We start from the raw sequence: 17,551 nt of genomic DNA, 5'->3' as shown, positions 1-17,551 counted from the left end.
ACAGGTGGCAGGAGGGGGTGGTGGTTAGATAAGTTTAACATCAAGGCGAAAGGGAAGGAGGCTCTAATGAAGCCCCGAAGATGTAAGGGTGGGTGTGTCTCCCCCCACTCCCCCGACTCACCACACAAGGCCCAGAGTCCCCTCAAAGGCCCTGGGGGGTACAGGGCCAAGGTCACCTTCCCAGTTTTCCAGTAGGAAAATGAGGCCTTCAGAGTGGAGAACTCACCCTCCTTGGTCATGGAGCCAGAGAGCTGCAGGCCTTGCTCTTGGCAGCCCTGATGGCCTTCTGTGATCTCCACCCAGCCCTACTGAGAGGCAGCCCTGGGGCCAGGCCTTTCCCAGGGAATGAGCTGTGAGGGTTTGGGGTGCGCAGAGAAGGTCTCGCTTGGCTGCCTGGCTGGGATGAGGATGTGGGGGCCGAGACAGGACTCTAGGGGTGCAGAGGCTGGCCTGCCCCGGAAGGAGGAAGCTGCACAGGGTGTCTGTGGCGGGGCCCGGGATCCCCCACTCGGGGACTTCCTCTTCCTCTCAGGGCAGGTGTAGCTGCCACAGAGGGACCCGATACCCCCAGCCCAGCATGGAGGGGGGCGAGGGGCCCAGATTCAGAGACTTCCTGAGTGGGAGCCTGGCCACCTGGGTGAGGGGGGCAGGCAGGAGGGAGTGGGGCTGGAGGGGAAGTGAGCAGCAGCAGGAGGGGCTGGTGTCTGGTGTCTGGGCTGCCGAGGGTGGGGCAGAGCTGGGAGCAGAGGGAGGGATGGGCTCAAATGTAGGGGTGGAGAGGTCCAGGGGGCTGTGCTGAAGGGAAGGGGGCCCAGACTAGGGGGCAAGGCATTCAGGAAATTGGTGAGGAGGGGTGGGGGTGGGGGCTCATGGAGGCAGGTCGGAGGGGCCCAGGACTCACTGAGCTGGGGGGGAGGCTCCTCCTTGGTCCAGCTGAGCCCTCTGCTCCCCACAGGCGCTTGGGCTGGCGGGGCTGGTGGGGGAGGCAGAGGAGCCCCAGGACGAAGAAGAGGAGGAGGAGAAGGAAGAGGGGCTCCTTAGCCCTGAGAAGAGGTTCTTGCGACTCAGCAATGGGGCCCTGCTTCTCCGGGTGCTGGGCATTATGTAAGAGGCATCAGGGGGTGGGTGGGGCAGGGGGTTCAGGGCAGGCTGGAGGGAGGAGACTGATGGGTGGTGGACGGGGCTTGGTTCAGAGGGGTCAGGCTCTTGACCACCCTTTTTCCCTCGTGCCTGCAGTGCCCCCAGTTCCAGAGGGGGACCTCAGATGGTTGGGGGCCATGAGGGTCCTGCAGCTGGGCGGGTCCGGAACTTGAGCCACCTGTGGGGTCGACTGAGGGATTTCTACCAGGTGAGGGTTAGCAGGGAAAGGCTAAGATCGGGAGACCACAGCAGGAAGCCGCTCATATCTCCCACTCCCTCCACCCCCAGGAGGAGCTTCAGCTGCTGATCCTGTCGCCACCCCCAGACCTCCAGATGTTGGGGTTTGACCCTCTCTCAGGTACTCTCCGTTAGTACCCCTCTGCCTCTCCTTCTGCCCCCCCACCATTAACCTGTGACTTCTGCTTGCAGAGGAGGCGGTGGGGGAGCTGGAAGGAGTTCTGCGGCTGATGCTAGGGGCGTCGGTGCAGGTGAGTGGGCAGGAGGGCAGAGGCCCGATGGGAGGGGGCTAGGTGGATGGGAGACTCCTGCTCCGGCCCCCCTCCTGTCTCCCTGCAGTGTGAGCACCGGGAACTCTTCATCCGACACATCCAGAGCCTCCGTCTTGAGGTCCAGAGCGAGCTGGCCGCCACCATCCAGGAGGTACTGGGTGGGATGGAGGGCCTGGGGCTGGAACCGCCCCTGGGGGACACCCTTGCCACCTGCCTTCTCCTGCTGAGCTGCTCTTCCTGCGCCCTCAGGTGACCCAACCCGGAGCGGGCATGGTGTTGGCGCTGACTGGGCCTGAGCCTGGGGAGCTGACACCCTCTGAGCTAGAGGTGCTGTCCTGGAGCCTGTTGGGGACACTGTCCAGGCTAGCACGGGAGCGAGACTTGGGTGCCCAGGTAGGGGGTGGCAGAGGCATGGGGACCCTGGTGAAGAAATGGAGGAAGGTTGGGGACCCAGATTTGGGAAGAGATGGGGGTTGGGGCCCAGGTGTGGATGTCTGGCGTCTTGGGCCGTGACAGCCAGATTCATCCTGTGGTGGCTGGGGGCAGATATGTGGGGCCATTGGAGAGGTCTCTCCTGATGCCTGACCTTGAACTCGCACAGCGGCTAGCTGAACTGCTGCTGGAGAGGGAGCCGGCCCCTCTCCCGCCTGAGGCTCCCATCAAGGCTCCCCTGGAGGGCCCCTCGCACCACCTGGCCCTGCAGCTGGCCAACACTAAGGCCCAGCTTCGGCGCCTGCGGCAGGAGCTGTGAGTGCTAGTAGGCCGGGGGAGGGGATCTGGGGAAGAGGCACATTAGGCCGGGTTAGGGGCCGGAGCCTGGTGGGTACCGCAGGTTCAGGCCTGGGAAAGAACGGGGGTTGCGGTCCCCACAGCCCCTCCAGCTCCTCTTCCCTCCAGGGAGGAGAAGGCTGAATTGCTGCTGGACTCCCAGGCGGAGGTGCAGGGCTTGGAGGCTGAAATTCGAAGGCTCCGGCAGGAGGTGCGCCCCGCTGCTCCCCATCATTGCCCCTCTCCACTCCATCCCCACCTCCCGTCCCACTGCAGTCCCCCAATCCTCTCCTTCCCGACCCTAAGCCCTCTGGCCAGCAGCCGGCCGTTCCCAGCCCCGCACTGTCTGCCCAGGCTCAGGCGCTGTCGGGGCAGGCCAAGCGGGCGGAGCTATACCGCGAGGAGGCCGAAGCGCTGCGGGAGCGGGCCGGCCGCCTACCCCGCCTGCAGGAGGAGCTGCGGCGCTGCCGGGAACGGCTGCAAGCGGCCGAAGCTTGCAAAGGCCAGTTGGAGGTGAGGGGCGGGACCAGATGCGGATGGGCGGGGCCTCGCGTGAAAGGGGTGTGGCCATGAGGTGGAGCCAGCAGGGGAGGGGGTGGTTCATGAGTAGGGCGATTGGGTTAAGGGAAGCGGGTCAGATCACGCCTTACGGAGGGCGCAGGCGCCTGTAGGAGAAATGATCAGGTAGGAGGGAGGTAGTGTCTGGCGAAGACCCCTCAGGGCGATGGGGCAGAGGGATGGGAGAGATGGGAGCAAAGGAGTGTGGGGCCCAGAGCAGGAGAGGCGGTGTCAAGAGTGAAACCCTACAGTAGGGGCTGATGCAGAGGCGGGGCCTTGGAAGGCGGTTCCAGGAGAAAGGGGCGGGGCCTATAGAGGAGCCGGGCGGGGCTAGGTGCTTGGGAGGTTGGAGGAGACAAAAAGAAAGAAGGGGGAAGGAGGAGGGGAGAGGCGAGGCCTCGAGAGGGACAGGGATGGGGGTCAGATGGAGGAGCAGAGGTCCAGGGAAAGTGGTTTAGGACCTCCGGCCCTGGAACCGCGGGGGCTGCATCGCATCCCCGGTTTTCTCTGCTCTCCCTATAGGAGGAGCGGGCGCTCTCAGGAACTCTGGAGGCCTCGAAGGCGCTGCTGGAGGGACAGCTGGAGGCCGCTCGCGAGCGCTGTGCCCGACTGCACGAGAGCCAGCGCGAGAACCTGCTGCTGCGGACCCGGCTGGGCGAGGCCCATGCGGTGAGGTCGCCAGATGACCCCAGCTGGGTCGGCCTGTGTCCCTGGTGACCTGTGATCCCTGAGTACCTTAGGGATCCCTGTGACCTCTAGCCCTAGTGACATCTAGGGACCCTCAGGCCCACACAGTAGCCTGGCCAGGTGGGGAGGGCTGTCTGACCCTGCTTCCCCCCACCCCCCAGGAGCTGGACTCTCTTAGGCATCAGGTGGACCAACTGTCAGAGGAGAATGTGGAGCTGGAGCTGGAACTTCAGCGCAGCCTGGAGCCACCCCCGGGCTCTCCTGGGGAGGGTGAGGAGCCCCTGCAGAGGGGCCGGGATGGGGGCTGTCTGTGCTTTCCTGCAGCCGTGGTGGAGGGCTTGTGATTTCAACCCCTTCCTAGGTCTCTGGGCTGTATGTAAGGAGCCAGGGAGTGTGGAGGGGCTATGGATGTGGAGAGGTCCTGACCTCATTCTCATATCCCCCAGCATCCCTGCCAGGAGCGGCCCCCTCGCTGCATGAGGAGGTGAGGGAGGCCGAGGCTGGGCGGCTGCGGACCCTCGAGCTGGAGAATCAAGAGCTTCGAAACCTGCTTCAGGTGCTGCAGGGGCACCCAAGACGACAGGTGAGCCTCCTCCCCTCTACAATCCTAGGAGGTCCCTCTCCAACCTTCTTCTGCGGGTCTGACTGTTCCTCTCGTGTGTCCCCAGCCCCCCCTGCTGGAGGAGGAGAGTGAGGATTCCATAGTTCCAGAGCCGGCTGCAGCTCCTCTGCCACCCCTGGCAGAAGACCAGGGCCCCCAGGGTCTGGTCCCCCAGGTGGTAGATGAAGGCCCCCAAGCTTTGGGCCTAACTCCTGGAACATCAGATACAGCGCTCCAGGGGTCAGATGAGTGTCCCCAGGCATCTGAGTCAGGCCCGCAGGCGATGGAGGAGCCCCTCCAGGAAGCAGCCGTGGCCCCCCAGACCTCAGACTCGACCTCTCAAGAGTTAGGCCCTGCTGTGGAGACACAAGAGTCCCTTGAGAAGGCTGGCCATGAAGCTCCTCTCCAGACCCATGCCTCTGGTTTGGCTCCATCTCAGAGTCCAGAGATCAAAATTCAGGCCCAGCTGTTGCTGGGAGGAGAGACTGGGGACAGAGAGGATTCCCAAGGGCAGTCAGTGTCTGAGGCTCAGTGTCTGAGACAGGAGGGCCCTGGGCTCAACCCAGGACTCTTGGACCTCAGCCTCAGTGCACATCTGGGGGAGCAGGGGACCCCAGAGCAAGGCCTGGACCTGTCCAATGTGCAGACAGAGGTCAGAGACCATGAACAGAGGCTGGAGGGGATGGCTGGGGAGCCAGCCCAGCAACACCCACAGCAGAGGTTGGAAGTGGCTCCTGAGACGCAAGCCTACGAGAGGCTGATCCCGGGGGAGATGCTGGCCAGTGGTGTACCAGAGCAGAGGACTCTGAGTGAGGAGGTGGCCCAGCTGAGGAGAGAGGCCCAGGCTCTCAGAGCTGAGCTGGAGGCCCAGACCAGAAGGCTGGAGGCCCGAGGCACGGAGGCCGCCCGCCTCTCTGAGGAGCTGGCTCAGGCTCGCAGGGCAGAGGCGGAAGCCCACCAGGAGGCAGAGGCCCATGCCCAGGAGCAGGCCCGGCTTCGTGAGGCAGTGGAGACAGCTGGCCGGGAGCTGGAGGCTGCGGCGAGGGAGAGGGAGGCACTGGCCGAGGCACTGGCGGCAGCAGGCCGAGAGCGGAGACAGTGGGAGCGAGAGGGCCCCCGGCTGCGGGCCCGGGCTGAGGAGGCTGAGGAACGGCTTCAGGCACTGGAGAGGAAGGGCGACCAGCACCAGGAGGAGGCAGAGAGGGAACGACAGGAGAAGCAGGCCCTCAGGGAGGTACGTCGGGGCTCAGGGCCAGAGTCAGCAAACGGACTCAAGGCCGGAGTCAGGAGACGGGTCAAGGCCAAGCTTTCCCTCAGTTGCTGTGAGTTTTGAGTTATTAATTCCACCAGCTGTCACTAAATGCCCAGCCCTGTGCTGGGGCTGCAAGCCCACCCCTGCCCTCTAAGTGTCTGCTTGGCCAGAGCAGATGTTCTCTGTTCCTGATGCCACATGTAGCAGACTGTTTGGAGGGGATAAGAGTGTGGGCTCTGGAGTCAGACCACCTGGCTCTGACAGCTGGCAGTTTACCCCCTCCCCAGTTCCTCCTTCTGTAAAATGGGGATGCTCTTTTTTGCTGCCTCGGTGGGTCTTTTGGAAGAGCAGGGGAGGTAACAGTGTGAAGACAGAGGCAAAGGCTTGTGGGTGCTGAGGAAACAGTGGTTAATATGAGCAAAGTGCTTCAGGAGCCCATGGAAGGGGGAGATGATGGCCGGGGGCGGGGGCGAGGAAGGCAAGGAGGCCTCAGGGAGTGTTCTGAGGGTGGCTGGGGTTTCACTGTGAGGGGACGGTCATTTCATCCAAAAAGAACTATGTGTGCAACGACTTTAAGGTGTTAAGGATGCTCAGGGGCCCGAGAGAAGTGGAGGCTAGGGGCTGGAGGCTGGAGAGGCAAGTTGGGTCAGCTTTGAAGGTGTTAGACCACCATTCCCAGAGAGGGAAAGCCACCAAAGAGTGTGGGCAGGCCTGTCCGTGCTGTCGGGAGGTAGTGGTAGTGGTTCAGGTACAGGTGAGGCTGGTGGAGTGGGACGGAGGATTGAGAGAGGGAAGGACTGGAAGCACCTTTATTCATTTATTCAAACATGTTTAGGGTATCTCCTTGGTGCCAGGCCCTATACCAGGCTCCTCATTCCTGGGGAGGCACTCACAGTTCATGGTAGAGACAGGACAGTGCAGGGAGCCCAGGAGGCTCAACTCAGCCGTGGTGTGTCAGCGAAGGCTCCCTGGAGGTAGAGACTTTCTTTTCCAGGAGGAGGCCTGGACACAAGTTTGGCAGGTAGGAATGAATCCTGTGAAGGATGAGGTGGGGTGTGGAAAGGTGAGGCCAAGAATTAAGTAGGGTTCCTGTTAGGCAGGGCCTGAGCTTCCTTCCAAGCTAAGGAAGGAGCTGAGACATTTTTTTTTTTAATGAGGGAGACAGAGAACAGCACTTTCACCCCCAGGACTGGCCTGGTCAGGTCTGTGTGTTGAGAGACCGACCTCTCAGGGAAGTGGAGGAGGCATGGGGCTGCGGGGCCAGTCCAGGGGGTGTGAGTGCCCTGCGGGGCAAGGAACTGAGTCATCTGACTTGATGGAGTTTCCAGTTTCATTCTCGTTTTACAGATGAAAGCAGTGGGAACACACTGTTGGGGTGACCAAGGGTGTGGCATGGGGCAGGGCAGGCCCAGGGGGATGGGAGTTCTGGAGAACATGAGAGTTGGGGGGGGTGTTGGTGAGAGGATAAGGCCAGAGGTTGGGTCTGGGGTCCACTCTGTAGTGTGGGTGGGAGATGCTGTCAGGCCAACCTGGGTTATATCCCAGATCCCCTACTGATAAGCTGTGTGGCTTGGGGCAAGATACTTAACCTCTCTGAGTCTCAGTTTCCTCACCTATAAAACTGGAATAAAAACAGTACCTGTCTCACAGGATCCTGTAAGACTATGAATGTAGAGAGCTTGGGGCAGTCCCTGGCACCTAGTACAGGCTTGTTCCCTGGACAGGGAAGAGGATTGTGCTGGATGGGGAGGATATGTCAGCAAGTGGCAGTGCTGGTGAGACTAGATAGGGCTGGCAGGCTGGGAGAGCCAGAGGGTGGGAGAGGTTGGGGACAAAGAGGGAATTTTGTGAGGTTTCCTGGTGATAACGGAGGTGTGGTGCAGGACCAGGTGTGGTGCAGGGTGAGGTGGTGGAAGCCCTTGGCTAGATGGAGGTGAGGGAACCAGGGGCCAAGGGAGTTGTCCAGGTGGGCGCTGAAGCCCCAGGGCTGGGCAGAGAGTGGGCGGTGCCATGGAGGAGGGCTCTGTGAGGGCCGCGGCCAGGGCCTGGAGGAGGCAGGGCAGGGGCCTGGGCCCGGATTCCAGTCTCCTTTATCTCATTTTTCTGTTCCCAGCCCCTGGCTCTAGTGCTGCCCGCCCAGCAGTGGTGGCTGATGGGACTTGTAGTTTTTCAGAGGAGGCAGTGGCTTAGGGTGTTGGGAAGTAACATGCCCCAGGGGCAGGCCCCAGTGGGGTTGTGAAACGGGGATGATCGTTTTTTTCAGCAGCGGAAGCTTGTGGGGTTGGTTTCAAGCGGCGGGATTTGGCAGGTGGCGGGTGAGAGTCTGCACTTCCCCGTGGTTTCATCCCCCCCGCCCCCAGAATGGTTTGGCCCACCTCCTTCTCAGACCCACAGGCCAGAGTTGTGCCTCCCCCGCCCTTCCCCGATGGCCTGGTCCAACTGCCACTGTCGGCGTCCTGGTCTTCCCCCTCCTGGACCCCCAGTGTGGTTAGGCCTGACATTCTCGAGTTCCTGTTCTGATCCGCAAGTTCCTGGCCCATTAGCCATCTGTGGCCATCCCCCTGCAGCTGACGGTTTTCTCTAGACCTGCCACACTGGGACCCTCATGCCCTCATGGCTGGGCTGGCCTCAGCCAGCAGAGCATGCCCACCTCTCTCTGTGCACGGGAGGAGCCGTGGGCTTAGACAGGTGAAGACACCTGCCTGTGAGGGCCTCTGACTCCCAACCCCGGGGGCCTCTCCCACACAGCCCACCAGCTCTTTCATACCCACTCTGTGAGGCCACAAGGCTTCACTCCCGTTTTACAGATGGGAGAGTAGAGGCCCAGAGGATAAAGGCATTTGCCCAGGTGACAGAGCAAGGATGGAAAGCAAGGTCTCCTGACTCTCAGTCTCTGTCCTTGTCTGCCCCTGCCCCCTGGCTGATGGGTGTCCCTTCTGGCCTTGAGCCTGCTCTGCCTGCCCCCAGGAGCTAGAGAAGGCTGTGGTACGGGGCCAGGAGCTGGGGGCCCGGCTGGAGTGTCTGCAGCGGGAGCTGGAACAGGCGGCTCTGGAGCGGCAGGAGTGGCTGCGGGAACAGGAGTGCCAGAACCAGAGGTGGGGGGGCACCAAGTGGGAGGCAGGGGCTTGGGGGAGGGTGGTAGGTGGGGCTGGTACCAAGGCAGCTCCTGGCAGGTACCAGGGCCTGGAGCAGCGGCTAGAAGCGGAGCTGCAGGTGGCGGCCGCCAGCAAGGAGGAAGCGCTGTTGGAGCTCAAGGCCAGGGCCCAGCACCTGGAAGAGGAGCTGTTCCAGGTGAGGCAGCTGGCCCTGGAAGCTGGGGAGCCTTGTCCAGCCCCGTCCATCCCATGAACAGATGTCCAGTCTGTGTGTGTGCCCATCCCTCTAGGCCTTGCCCCTGGATCCTTGGCCCGCTGCTTGCCTTCCTGCCCCCATTTGGGGCCGGTTGGAGGGAGCACTGTGCTGGGAGTCAGGAGGCTGATTCTGCTCAGGCTGTGTGCACTGTGTGACCTTCTGGGGGCCTTGTGTCCCCCCACCACCCCATCTGTCAAACGCACAGAACCCTGTAGCTCTGCTGTGAGGTGCCACTGTTGTTCTCTTGCCTGGGCCTGTGCTTCCTACTGGCTCAACCAGTGTCACTGTAAGTCGGGAAGTGTTTATGGAGCACCTGCGTGTGCTGGGCCCAGGGCTCAGGTGGTGGTGCTGGGACCAAGACCAGGCTATTGCCCTCGGGCTCACAGTCTAATTAGGACAGAGCAAAGAAAGCAGGCGACAAGAAGTCAGTGCCGAGTGCTGCGATGGGGCCAAGTGGGGCAGGTGGGGCACCTGTAGGGCTCCTGCTGTGGGGCAGGTTTGCTGGAGAAAGTGATGTCTAGACTGGGGCTCCGAGGAAGAGGAAGGTGGGAGCAGCATTCTCTGTGGAAGAGCCAGCACGGGCAAAGGCAGATCTTCTGCAGAAGCCAGGGACGTTGAAGCATGCAGAGTGCAAGAAGCTGCCGGGCCACCGGGCCACGGGAGCCCCGGGGTGGGGGGTGGAGGAGGTGGGGGGTGGTGTGTGATGGAGGCGGGGTAGGCGGTGTTGAATGTTTCAGCTGCTGAAGTGCTAAGAGTCCACTGGTTTGGGTCCCTGCGCCATCCCTGTCACCACTCCCCCGTGTGACCTCCCAGGGCCTCTCCTTGCAGCTTCGCCAGGGCCCTGAGGGGCTGGGGCCGGAGGACCAGGCTGGGCCTCAGACCCTGGAGACCCAGAGTAGGCGGCTCATCGAGGTGGAACGCAGCGTGAGTGCGGGCCGGGGTGGGCCTTGGAGGGTGCCCCAGCTGCCCGGCCACTGCTGACCCTTCCCCTCCGGGCAGAATGCCGCGCTGGCAGCCGAGAAGGCAGCTCTGCGGGGGCAGCTGCAGCACCTGGAGGGCCAGCTGGGGAGCATGCAGGGGCGGGCCCAGGAGCTGCTGCTGCAGAGCCAGCGGGCACAGGAGCACAGCAGCCGCCTGCAGGTGAGTGATGGCCAGGATGCCCAGTCCTAGCTCTATCCCTGTCCTGTCCCCTGCTCACTTACTGCTGCCCCCACCCCTTTTTAAATCATTATTTAGTGCATTTTCCTTCCCAGCTCCCTGCCAGCAGCCCTCCAGTCACATTGATCCTTACTTTCTGACCCCAGCCACCCCATCCTGTAACCCTTCTCCCTGCCCATGCCCACTTCAACCTTTCCTCCCTCTTGTCCCTACCTCCTTCTTCCTATCCCAGCCCCTACATCTGCACCCCTTTTGCCAGTCTCCAGCCCCCTCCTCCACAGCCAGCCATTAGGCCCCACCCCTTTCCCCGTCCCCTACCCCGGGACCCATCTGTCCCATCCCCTCCACGGCTTGGCACCAGCATCAGCCTCCATAACACCCCTGGCCTCCCTTTACCCTCTGCCTTCAGCACCCCCGCTTCCCCTGCTACAGCCCTCTGCCATCTCCACAGCTCTCCACTCCTCATCCTCTGCCTAGCCCCCTGCCCTTTGCCCCTCGTCCCTTCTCACCCCACTGGGCCCTGGCTCCCTCTTGTGCCCCAGGCTGAGAAGGCCATGTTGGAGCGGCAGGGCCAGGAGCTGCACAAGAGGCTGGGGGTGCTGGAGGAGGAGGTACAGGCGGCTCGGCAGTCCCAGGAGGAGACCCGCAGGCAGCAGCAGGCCCTGCTGCGGGACCACGAGGCCCTGGCCCAGCTGCAACGGCGGCAGGAGGCTGAGTTGGAGGGGCTGCTGGCCCGGCACCGCGACCTCAAGGCCAACATGCGGGCGCTGGAGCTGGCGCACCGTGAGCTGCAGGGCCGGTGAGCCTCCCAGCACCCAGCTCTCCTCCCTGTGTTGTAAAGGACCTTGCCTGCTCTTCCTGTCTTCCCCACGCCCAGACGCCCACAAACAGCACTCTTTCCAACAGCTCTGCCCTCCCCCTAATTTACCAAAACCAAAAAAACCATTGCAGGTGAGTCAATTCCGACTCATAGTAGCCCTAAAGGACAGAGTAGAGCTGCCCCGTAGGGTTTCCAAGGTGTAAATCTTTAGGGGAGCAGACTGCCATGTCTTTTTCCTGCAGAGCGACTTGGTGGGTTCAAACCGCAGCTGAGCGCTTAACTGCTGTACCACCAGGGCTCCTCATGTTCAATTTAAGTTACTATGAATTTACTCAGGAAAGTGCAAATAGCTTTTTATTCTTAAAAACAAAAGTTAGTAACAGAAAATTTTTCACCCTCCGGAACTCATCTCCAAAGCTCTCTGGGGCACCTCCAGACTCTCTCTCTGGTCCCCTCCCGCCAGGAAAACAGACCAGCCAGGAGATCCCCCTCCACTTAGAGACAAGGCACCCTAGCTGCTGCTGGGCTCCCCACACTCCCAGGGTGGGCTCACCCTGGGGCTTTCTGTCAGGGTGAGGGGCACCTTTGGCTCTGCCTGGTGGGGGGTCCTGTGCTCAGGAGGTGGCAGACCCAGCCCCAGATTGTCTAGCCACCTGCTGGCCCTGCAGCCCTCTTAGCTCCTTGCTCATCCCAGCCATGAGCAGCTGCAGGCCCAGCGGGCCAACCTGGAGGCTCAGGAGGTGGCCCTGCTGGCGGAGCGCGAGCGTCTGATGCAGGATGGGCATCGGCAGCGGGGGCTGGAGGAGGAGCTGCGGCGGCTGCAGAGTGAGCACGACAGGTACCAGCCAGTTTTCAGTGTTCCTGTCTCTCAAATGGGTTGGTGGGGAGCTGGTCTTGGTCCCCGTGGGGTCCTGCTTTGCCACCTCCCCCCAGGGCGGCTCCTCTGGCCCTCATGAGGGCCAGGGGCAAGTCCCCTCAGAGAGCAGCTCTCTGGCCTCCACAGAGCTCAGCTGCTGCTGGCAGAGGTGTCCCGGGAGCGAGGGGAGCTGCAGGGTGAACGCGGGGAGCTTCGGGGCCGCCTCGCGCGGCTGGAGCTGGAGCGGGCACAGCTGGAGGCACAGAGCCAGCGACTTCGTGAGTCCAACCAGCAGCTGGATCTGAACGCCTGCCGGCTGACCACGCAGTGTGAGGTATGTGCGGGAGCAGGCAGTGGCCTGGGGTGGCAGGATGGCAGGGTAGCCTGGGAAAGCAGACCAGGCCGCCTTGAGCTGGGTTATGCCCCCTGACCCGTCCTGCCGACCCCTGTCCCCCACCAGCTGCTGACACAGCTGCGAAGTGCCCAGGAGGAGGAGAATCGGCAGCTGCTGGCAGAGGTGCAGGCCCTGAGCCGGGAGAACCGGGGGCTTCTAGAGCGCAGCCTGGAGAGTCGGGACCACCTGCACCGGGAGCAGCGGGAGTACCTGTGAGCAGCTGGGTGCCGGAGCGGATCCTGGAGGCCCTTTTGGCTGGGGAGGTCCTAAGAAAAGAGGGCTGCCAGGGGTGCCTGGGGGCTCAGGGACAGTGGCCATTTATCAGCCCATACCAGAGTATATCAATGTGCTAACAACTTGGTTGTACCAGCGTGCACCTGCCAACACCCATGAGCCCCCAGCCTCACGCCCACCTCTCCCCTCCCCGTCCTACCAGGGACCAGCTGAACGCCTTGCGCAGAGAGAAGCAGAAGCTGGTGGAGAAGATCATGGACCAGTACCGCGTGCTAGAGCCTGGGCCCCTGCCCCGGACTAAGTGAGCGGCCCCTCCCGCCCTCTGGGCCAGGGTCCTCCCACCTCCCACTTGGCTTGGCCCTACCCTCTCATCCCCAGCTCAGGGCAGGCCCCTGTGAGGGTTTGCCTGGCCTTGGCCATCCCCAACACAGTCCTCACCTCCCACCTTCCTCTCTGTCCTTACCCCCTCTTGTGCCCTCTTGCCCCCAGGAAGGGCAGCTGGCTGGCAGACAAGGTGAAGAGGCTGATGCGGCCCCGGCGGGAGGGGGGCCCCCATGGGGGGCCACGCCTGGGGGCCGATAGGGCTGGCAGCACCGAGAGCCTGGGGGGCCCCCCGGAGACGGAGCTCCCCGAGGGCAGGGAGGCAGATGGGACAGGTGGGTCTGGGAGCTAAGTGACCAGGATGGTCCCTAGCCCATGTCCCCTGCCCCCACCCTGACCCCTGCCTGTGCATCTGGCCATTCCCTTTCTGTCTTGCCTTCCCTGTCACCTGCCCAGTTGCTTTCTGTGCCCTCTGCCTGGGCCTCTGCCGGGTCCCTCTTGGTCAGCACCTCCCTCCTGCCTGCAGTGCCCACCCACCCAGTCCTCCCCTGTCCTCAGTAGTGCCTGGGACCTCAGAGCAGCAGGGAACATTAGTGAGAGATCATTTATCCCAGTCAGCAGATGAGGAAACTGAGGCCCAGAGAGGGGGAGCGCCTTGCCCAAGGTCACACAGTAAGTTAGCATCAGGGCCAGCACAGGACCCAGCCTTTGGAGGGTGACTGTACCATGCTCACTCGGGACCCTCGCCCTGCCTCTGTGGCCACGTCGCCCTGCCCCTACAGCCTCCCCTGCTGGCCCTCCTCTGAGGCCTGGCCCTGGCTGCACTTCTCTGACCCCTCCCTTCGTTCACTCTTGCAGGGCTCCCCTCACCAGCACCCATGCGCCGGGCCCAGAGCTCCCTGTGCCTACGGGATGAGACCCTGGCAGGTGGGCAGCGGCGGAAACTCAGCTCACGGTTCCCTGTGGGGCGAAGCTCTGAGTCATTCAGCCCTGGGGACACCCCACGGCAACGATTCCGCCAGCGCCGCCCAGGCCCCCTGGGGGCACCCAACTCCTATGGCAAAGGTGGGGACCCTGTTTCCATTAGCTCCCCACTCCCAGTGGACCCATCATCTCCTTGGGGGAGGGGGCTTCCCTCCTGTCCGGTGTCTTCCCACAAGCCCCACTCACCTTTGTCCCAATGATCCCTGTGGCCCCACGGCTATATCGTGTCCCCCCCAGGATCTGGTGTGGGATGGGACGGCTCCGTCGAGACCCTGGCGGAACATGAAGCAGATGTCAGCCGAGAGGGTGAGGGGGGCCTGGGGAGGGGGTTGGAGTATTCACCCCAACCAGGGCTCCTGACAGACTTCCTCCATCCATTTGAGTCTTTACTAAGTGCCAGGTCCTGTACTAGCTAAGGATATAGCAGGGAACATTCTGCTAGGGGACACAGATGGTAATCAATAGGCCCTGTTGGATAGAAATACAACGTGTAATTTTTAGTTTCCTAGTAGCCACATCACAAAAGGCAAAAAGAGGCAGATGAAATTGATTTTAACGATACTTTCTTTAACTCAGTATGCCTAAGATATTATTTCAACATGTAGTCAGTGTAAAATTTTTACACTGTGAGATATTTTACATAATTTTTTCATACTAAGTCTTGGAAGTCCAGTGGCTATTCTATGACGAGCAGCCATACGTGGCTTGGAGTGGCCGTACAGGACAGCCCAGCTCTAGAATACCATTATTGTTGTTAGGTGCCATAGAATCGATTTCTACCCATAGTGACCCCATGTGACAGAGTAGAACCGCCCCATAGGATTTTCTAGGCCGTAATCTTTACGGGGAAGGAGTCCTGGCGGCGCAGTGGTTAAGGGCGTGGCTGCTAACTGAAAGGTCAGTGGTTCCAACCAACCAGCCGCTCTGCAGGAGAAAGATGTGGCAGTCTGCTCCCCTAAAGATTACAGCCTTTGAAACCCTATGGGGCAGTTCTACTCTGTCCTGCAGGGTTGCTATGATTTGGAATTGGCTTGACGGCAATGCCTTTGGTTTGGCTAATCCTTATGGGAGGAGATCACCAGGTCTTTTCTCTCGAGGAGCAGCTGGGTGCATTTAAACCATCAACCTTTCAGCAGCAGCTGAGCGCTTAACCGCTTAATCCTTGTGCCACCAGGGCTCCTTCCCGGAATATTAGGAGGTGATAATGTTTGGGGAAAAGTATAGAGTGAGGGGGTTAGGGTGCCGAGGAGGAGGCGAGTTGCCGTTTAATTAGGGTGCTTAGGTAGGCCTCAAAGGGGAGGTGGAGCTGGAACAAAAACTTGGAGGTGAGAATCTGCCAGGGCCAGCATTCCAGGTGTGAGGAACAGCCAAAGCGAAGGCCTGGCGTGTTCAGGACAGGCGAGGAGCACGGTGCAGCTGGAGTAGAGGAGGTTGGGGGGCTGAGGTGGGCCTCTTGAGGACTAGGGGTCGTCCTGGGTCAGGAGGCCTGAGCTGAGCCTCTCCTTCCAGGCCTCGAGGTGCAGGAACAGGAGAAACGTCTCCTCACCCCTTCCCTCAGCCAGTGACACCACATGGATGGGGCCCACGGGAGCACTCCCCTCTCGCCGTTGGAGCCTCAGTGGGGGCTCTCGCCAGCCCAAGAGCTCAGGGAGCCAGGGTGCCCAAGGGGAGTCCTTGGACAAAGAGGCCCTGAGATGGAGCTGGGACGAACTTGTGGACAGGGGGCATGGCCATCCCCCAAGGGCAACTCCTTGCCAGGACACCGGCTCTGCCCTGCGGCCCCCACTGAGGAGGCAGTCTCTGGGGGATCACCCTTCAGAAGGAGGCTGGCGGGAGCAGGCAAGAGAGCCCCCCTGCCCGGTCCACGTGGGGAGCTAAGGACCACTCCCTGGGGTCTGTGACCTGGGCCAATCTCTGAGCCGGGGCGTGAGGAACGTCAGAATAAAGCGAGATGCAGTCACCTGAATTATGTTGTGTCATCTGGTTGCATCCAGGGGCTACAAGACGTCAGGGACACATGCAGCTCCAAGTCCACCCCGCTGGTGGGGGCACGGGAGCAGCAGTCTGCGGCAGAGGGCGGGCCTCCCTGCCCCCAACAGGGTAGCAAAGGGCACTTGTTAGGTGAGGCCAGCCGGGCTTGCCAGAGCCTAGATGTCCCTGCGTGTGTGTGGGTGCATTCAGGGTAATAAAGGACAGTGCTCCAGCAGTGGGTGGGGCCTGAAGTCTCAGCTCCGCCTTTGCCTACAAGGCAGGGTCTGTAAGCCCCAGAGGCCCCACCTCCTCCTGGGCACCCTCTTCTCACCCTTCACTTCCCCCCACCTTCTCATCTCCTCTTTCCCATCCCTTTGGAATTGAGCCCCTGGTGCCTGGTGGGGCACCACCTAATGTCAAGAGCTGCCATAGAGGGATGCTGGAGGTGGGAGGGACCAAGGGCTTTGGAAGAGACTGGGAAGATGGGCAGTTAGGCTGGGTGGCCAGATGTGAGTCAGGGGACTTGGGCTGCCCAGGGCGGGATGGGCTACTCCTGAACCTGGGGGTGTGCAGAGCCGGGAGGGTGGCCATCCAGCCCCGCCAGGGTAACCTGCAGAGCCTGGCTCAAGGGGTTTCTGTACCCCTGCCCTGGGGTTAACCCCCAGCTCTGCCCTCCTCTCCAGTGGAGCTGGGGGGGCAGTGGGTGGGGTGGTCCCCCTGACCTCCAGCTGGGCTGAGGAGCAGAAAGCCCACTTCCGTAGGCCTCGGAGCCGGGGTTGTGGTGGCCTCCCCACCCTGCTTTGTGGCCTCTGTCAGTTGCCAGGGAGGGCAAGGCCCGGGAATTGGCTGCCTCCAGGAGGCTGGAAGAGGAGGTGGCAGAGGCTCTGGGAGATAGGTCACTCAGGGGCTCTGGGTCTGATGGGGAGAGGGGACTGCCCCTGTGTGGCTCTGACATCCTTTTTGAGGTCTGCTCTGGGCTGGGCACCATGCCAAGCTCAGGGACAACAGGGGGATAGTACCATAGGAGGTATGTGCAGCACCAGGTGGGCTTCCGAGGGTGGCTGGGGACTGAGGCTCTTCTGCAGACCCAGAGAAAAGAGATCCAGTTGGTGTAAAAAAGAGATCCATGCGTCCTACTACAGCTGGGCTTGACTCCATCCCCCTGTGGAGCCCCCTGTAGGCACCAAGAGGTCCCAGTGGTGCTGCAGGAGCCAAGATAAGGCTTAGTTCTGAAGGCCCCTAAGCCCCCTCATACTTCCCCTGCAGAGTCAAGTCCACAAGAGAGGGAGTCTTGGCTGGCCATCTGGAGGTGTATGTAGGCGGGGAGCTGGAGGTGACAGAGCTGGGGCCAGGTTGGTTCCACTGCCTTGGACTGGGTGGCTTCCAGGACCCTGACATCCTCTTGCCTGCCCAGCACCAAGGGGACTGGCCATACTGAGTGAGGGTGCTGGGCCCAGGCTGTGTTGGATGACGGTGGCCCCGGCCGCCCATCAGTCAAAGGGGCACACAGAGCCCCAACCCTCTTTGCGGAGGTCAAAGTGATCACAAATGGAGTGAGTGGGCTGTGTTTTTTATGAAAGCCCTTGCACTGTCGCTGGTGGCTATGAAAATCAGGTGGAGGACTGGCGGCTGCACTGGGTCTGGACTCTAGGAGGGGTGGTCTCTATGCCTGTTTTGGTCCTCCCTCCACCTTGGGGCATAGGCTCCTGGTGTCTGGGACACTGGCTTCAGCAGGCATCCTGGCTTGGGAGTGTACGCTCAGGGACCCCAGGCATGTCTCCCAAGAGGGGGAGGTCCCAGATCCCCGGGGGGTGGGGGTTGCATGTGGTTCTCCTTAGCATACAGCCTTGATGCTTGCCCCCATGCGGGGAGACAGGGCGACCCCCACCGGCCGCCCACTGAGGCCCGGCGCTGTCACGTTCCAGCCGCCTGACTCAGGCCGCGCGG

At 61.9% G+C, this 17,551-nt stretch overlaps 1 protein-coding gene and 1 long non-coding RNA gene across 5 annotated transcripts; one reads left to right on the top strand and one right to left on the bottom strand.

Annotated features, from left to right (window-relative positions):
- The first annotated feature begins 503 nt into the window (after nucleotides 1-503).
- CCDC88B (coiled-coil domain containing 88B) lies at nucleotides 504-15,323 on the top strand. 4 transcript variants are annotated; one of them, XM_064287864.1, is made up of 27 exons: nucleotides 504-637; nucleotides 956-1,104; nucleotides 1,237-1,348; nucleotides 1,429-1,498; nucleotides 1,570-1,628; nucleotides 1,717-1,800; nucleotides 1,899-2,042; nucleotides 2,251-2,396; nucleotides 2,547-2,628; nucleotides 2,772-2,930; nucleotides 3,498-3,644; nucleotides 3,824-3,932; nucleotides 4,109-4,245; nucleotides 4,331-5,497; nucleotides 8,483-8,610; nucleotides 8,689-8,806; nucleotides 9,695-9,790; nucleotides 9,866-10,006; nucleotides 10,567-10,823; nucleotides 11,539-11,682; nucleotides 11,848-12,034; nucleotides 12,161-12,306; nucleotides 12,531-12,629; nucleotides 12,818-12,984; nucleotides 13,508-13,714; nucleotides 13,871-13,939; nucleotides 15,143-15,323. In XM_064287864.1, exons 1-27 carry the CDS (start codon nucleotides 578-580, stop codon nucleotides 15,196-15,198), a joined length of 4,440 nt encoding a protein of 1,479 aa, XP_064143934.1. In that variant the 5' UTR covers nucleotides 504-577; the 3' UTR covers nucleotides 15,199-15,323. The 4 variants fall into 4 exon arrangements, with proteins under 4 accessions (XP_064143934.1, XP_064143935.1, XP_064143937.1 ...); XM_064287865.1 differs by lacking the exon at nucleotides 13,871-13,939; XM_064287866.1 differs by lacking the exons at nucleotides 504-637; nucleotides 1,237-1,348 and having other exon boundaries at nucleotides 991-1,104.
- Nucleotides 11,975-17,537, bottom strand: LOC135231625 (uncharacterized). The gene is made up of 3 exons (XR_010322412.1): nucleotides 15,595-17,537; nucleotides 12,305-13,905; nucleotides 11,975-12,084 (listed from the first exon to the last, which is right to left on the bottom strand). It is a non-coding gene; the product is annotated as an uncharacterized LOC135231625 (long non-coding RNA).
- Nucleotides 17,538-17,551: the final 14 nt, after the last annotated feature.

Source organism: Loxodonta africana, chromosome 7 (genome assembly GCF_030014295.1).
Source record: "Loxodonta africana isolate mLoxAfr1 chromosome 7, mLoxAfr1.hap2, whole genome shotgun sequence".
Taxonomy (NCBI): domain Eukaryota; kingdom Metazoa; phylum Chordata; class Mammalia; order Proboscidea; family Elephantidae; genus Loxodonta; species Loxodonta africana.
This window is presented reverse-complemented; position numbering and strand designations above follow the sequence as displayed.

What these genes read in the sequence shown, in the direction of transcription:
- CCDC88B (XM_064287864.1), top strand. Translation starts at nt 578, where the DNA reads ATGGAGGGGGGCGAGGGGCCCAGATTCAGAGACTTCCTGAGTGGGAGC. An exon ending in GTGGGAGCCTGGCCACCTGG is followed by an intron (nt 638 to 955) that starts GTGAGGGGGGCA and finishes TGCTCCCCACAG; the next exon opens with GCGCTTGGGCTGGCGGGGCT. An exon ending in TGGCCGCCACCATCCAGGAG is followed by an intron (nt 1,801 to 1,898) that starts GTACTGGGTGGG and finishes CTGCGCCCTCAG; the next exon opens with GTGACCCAACCCGGAGCGGG.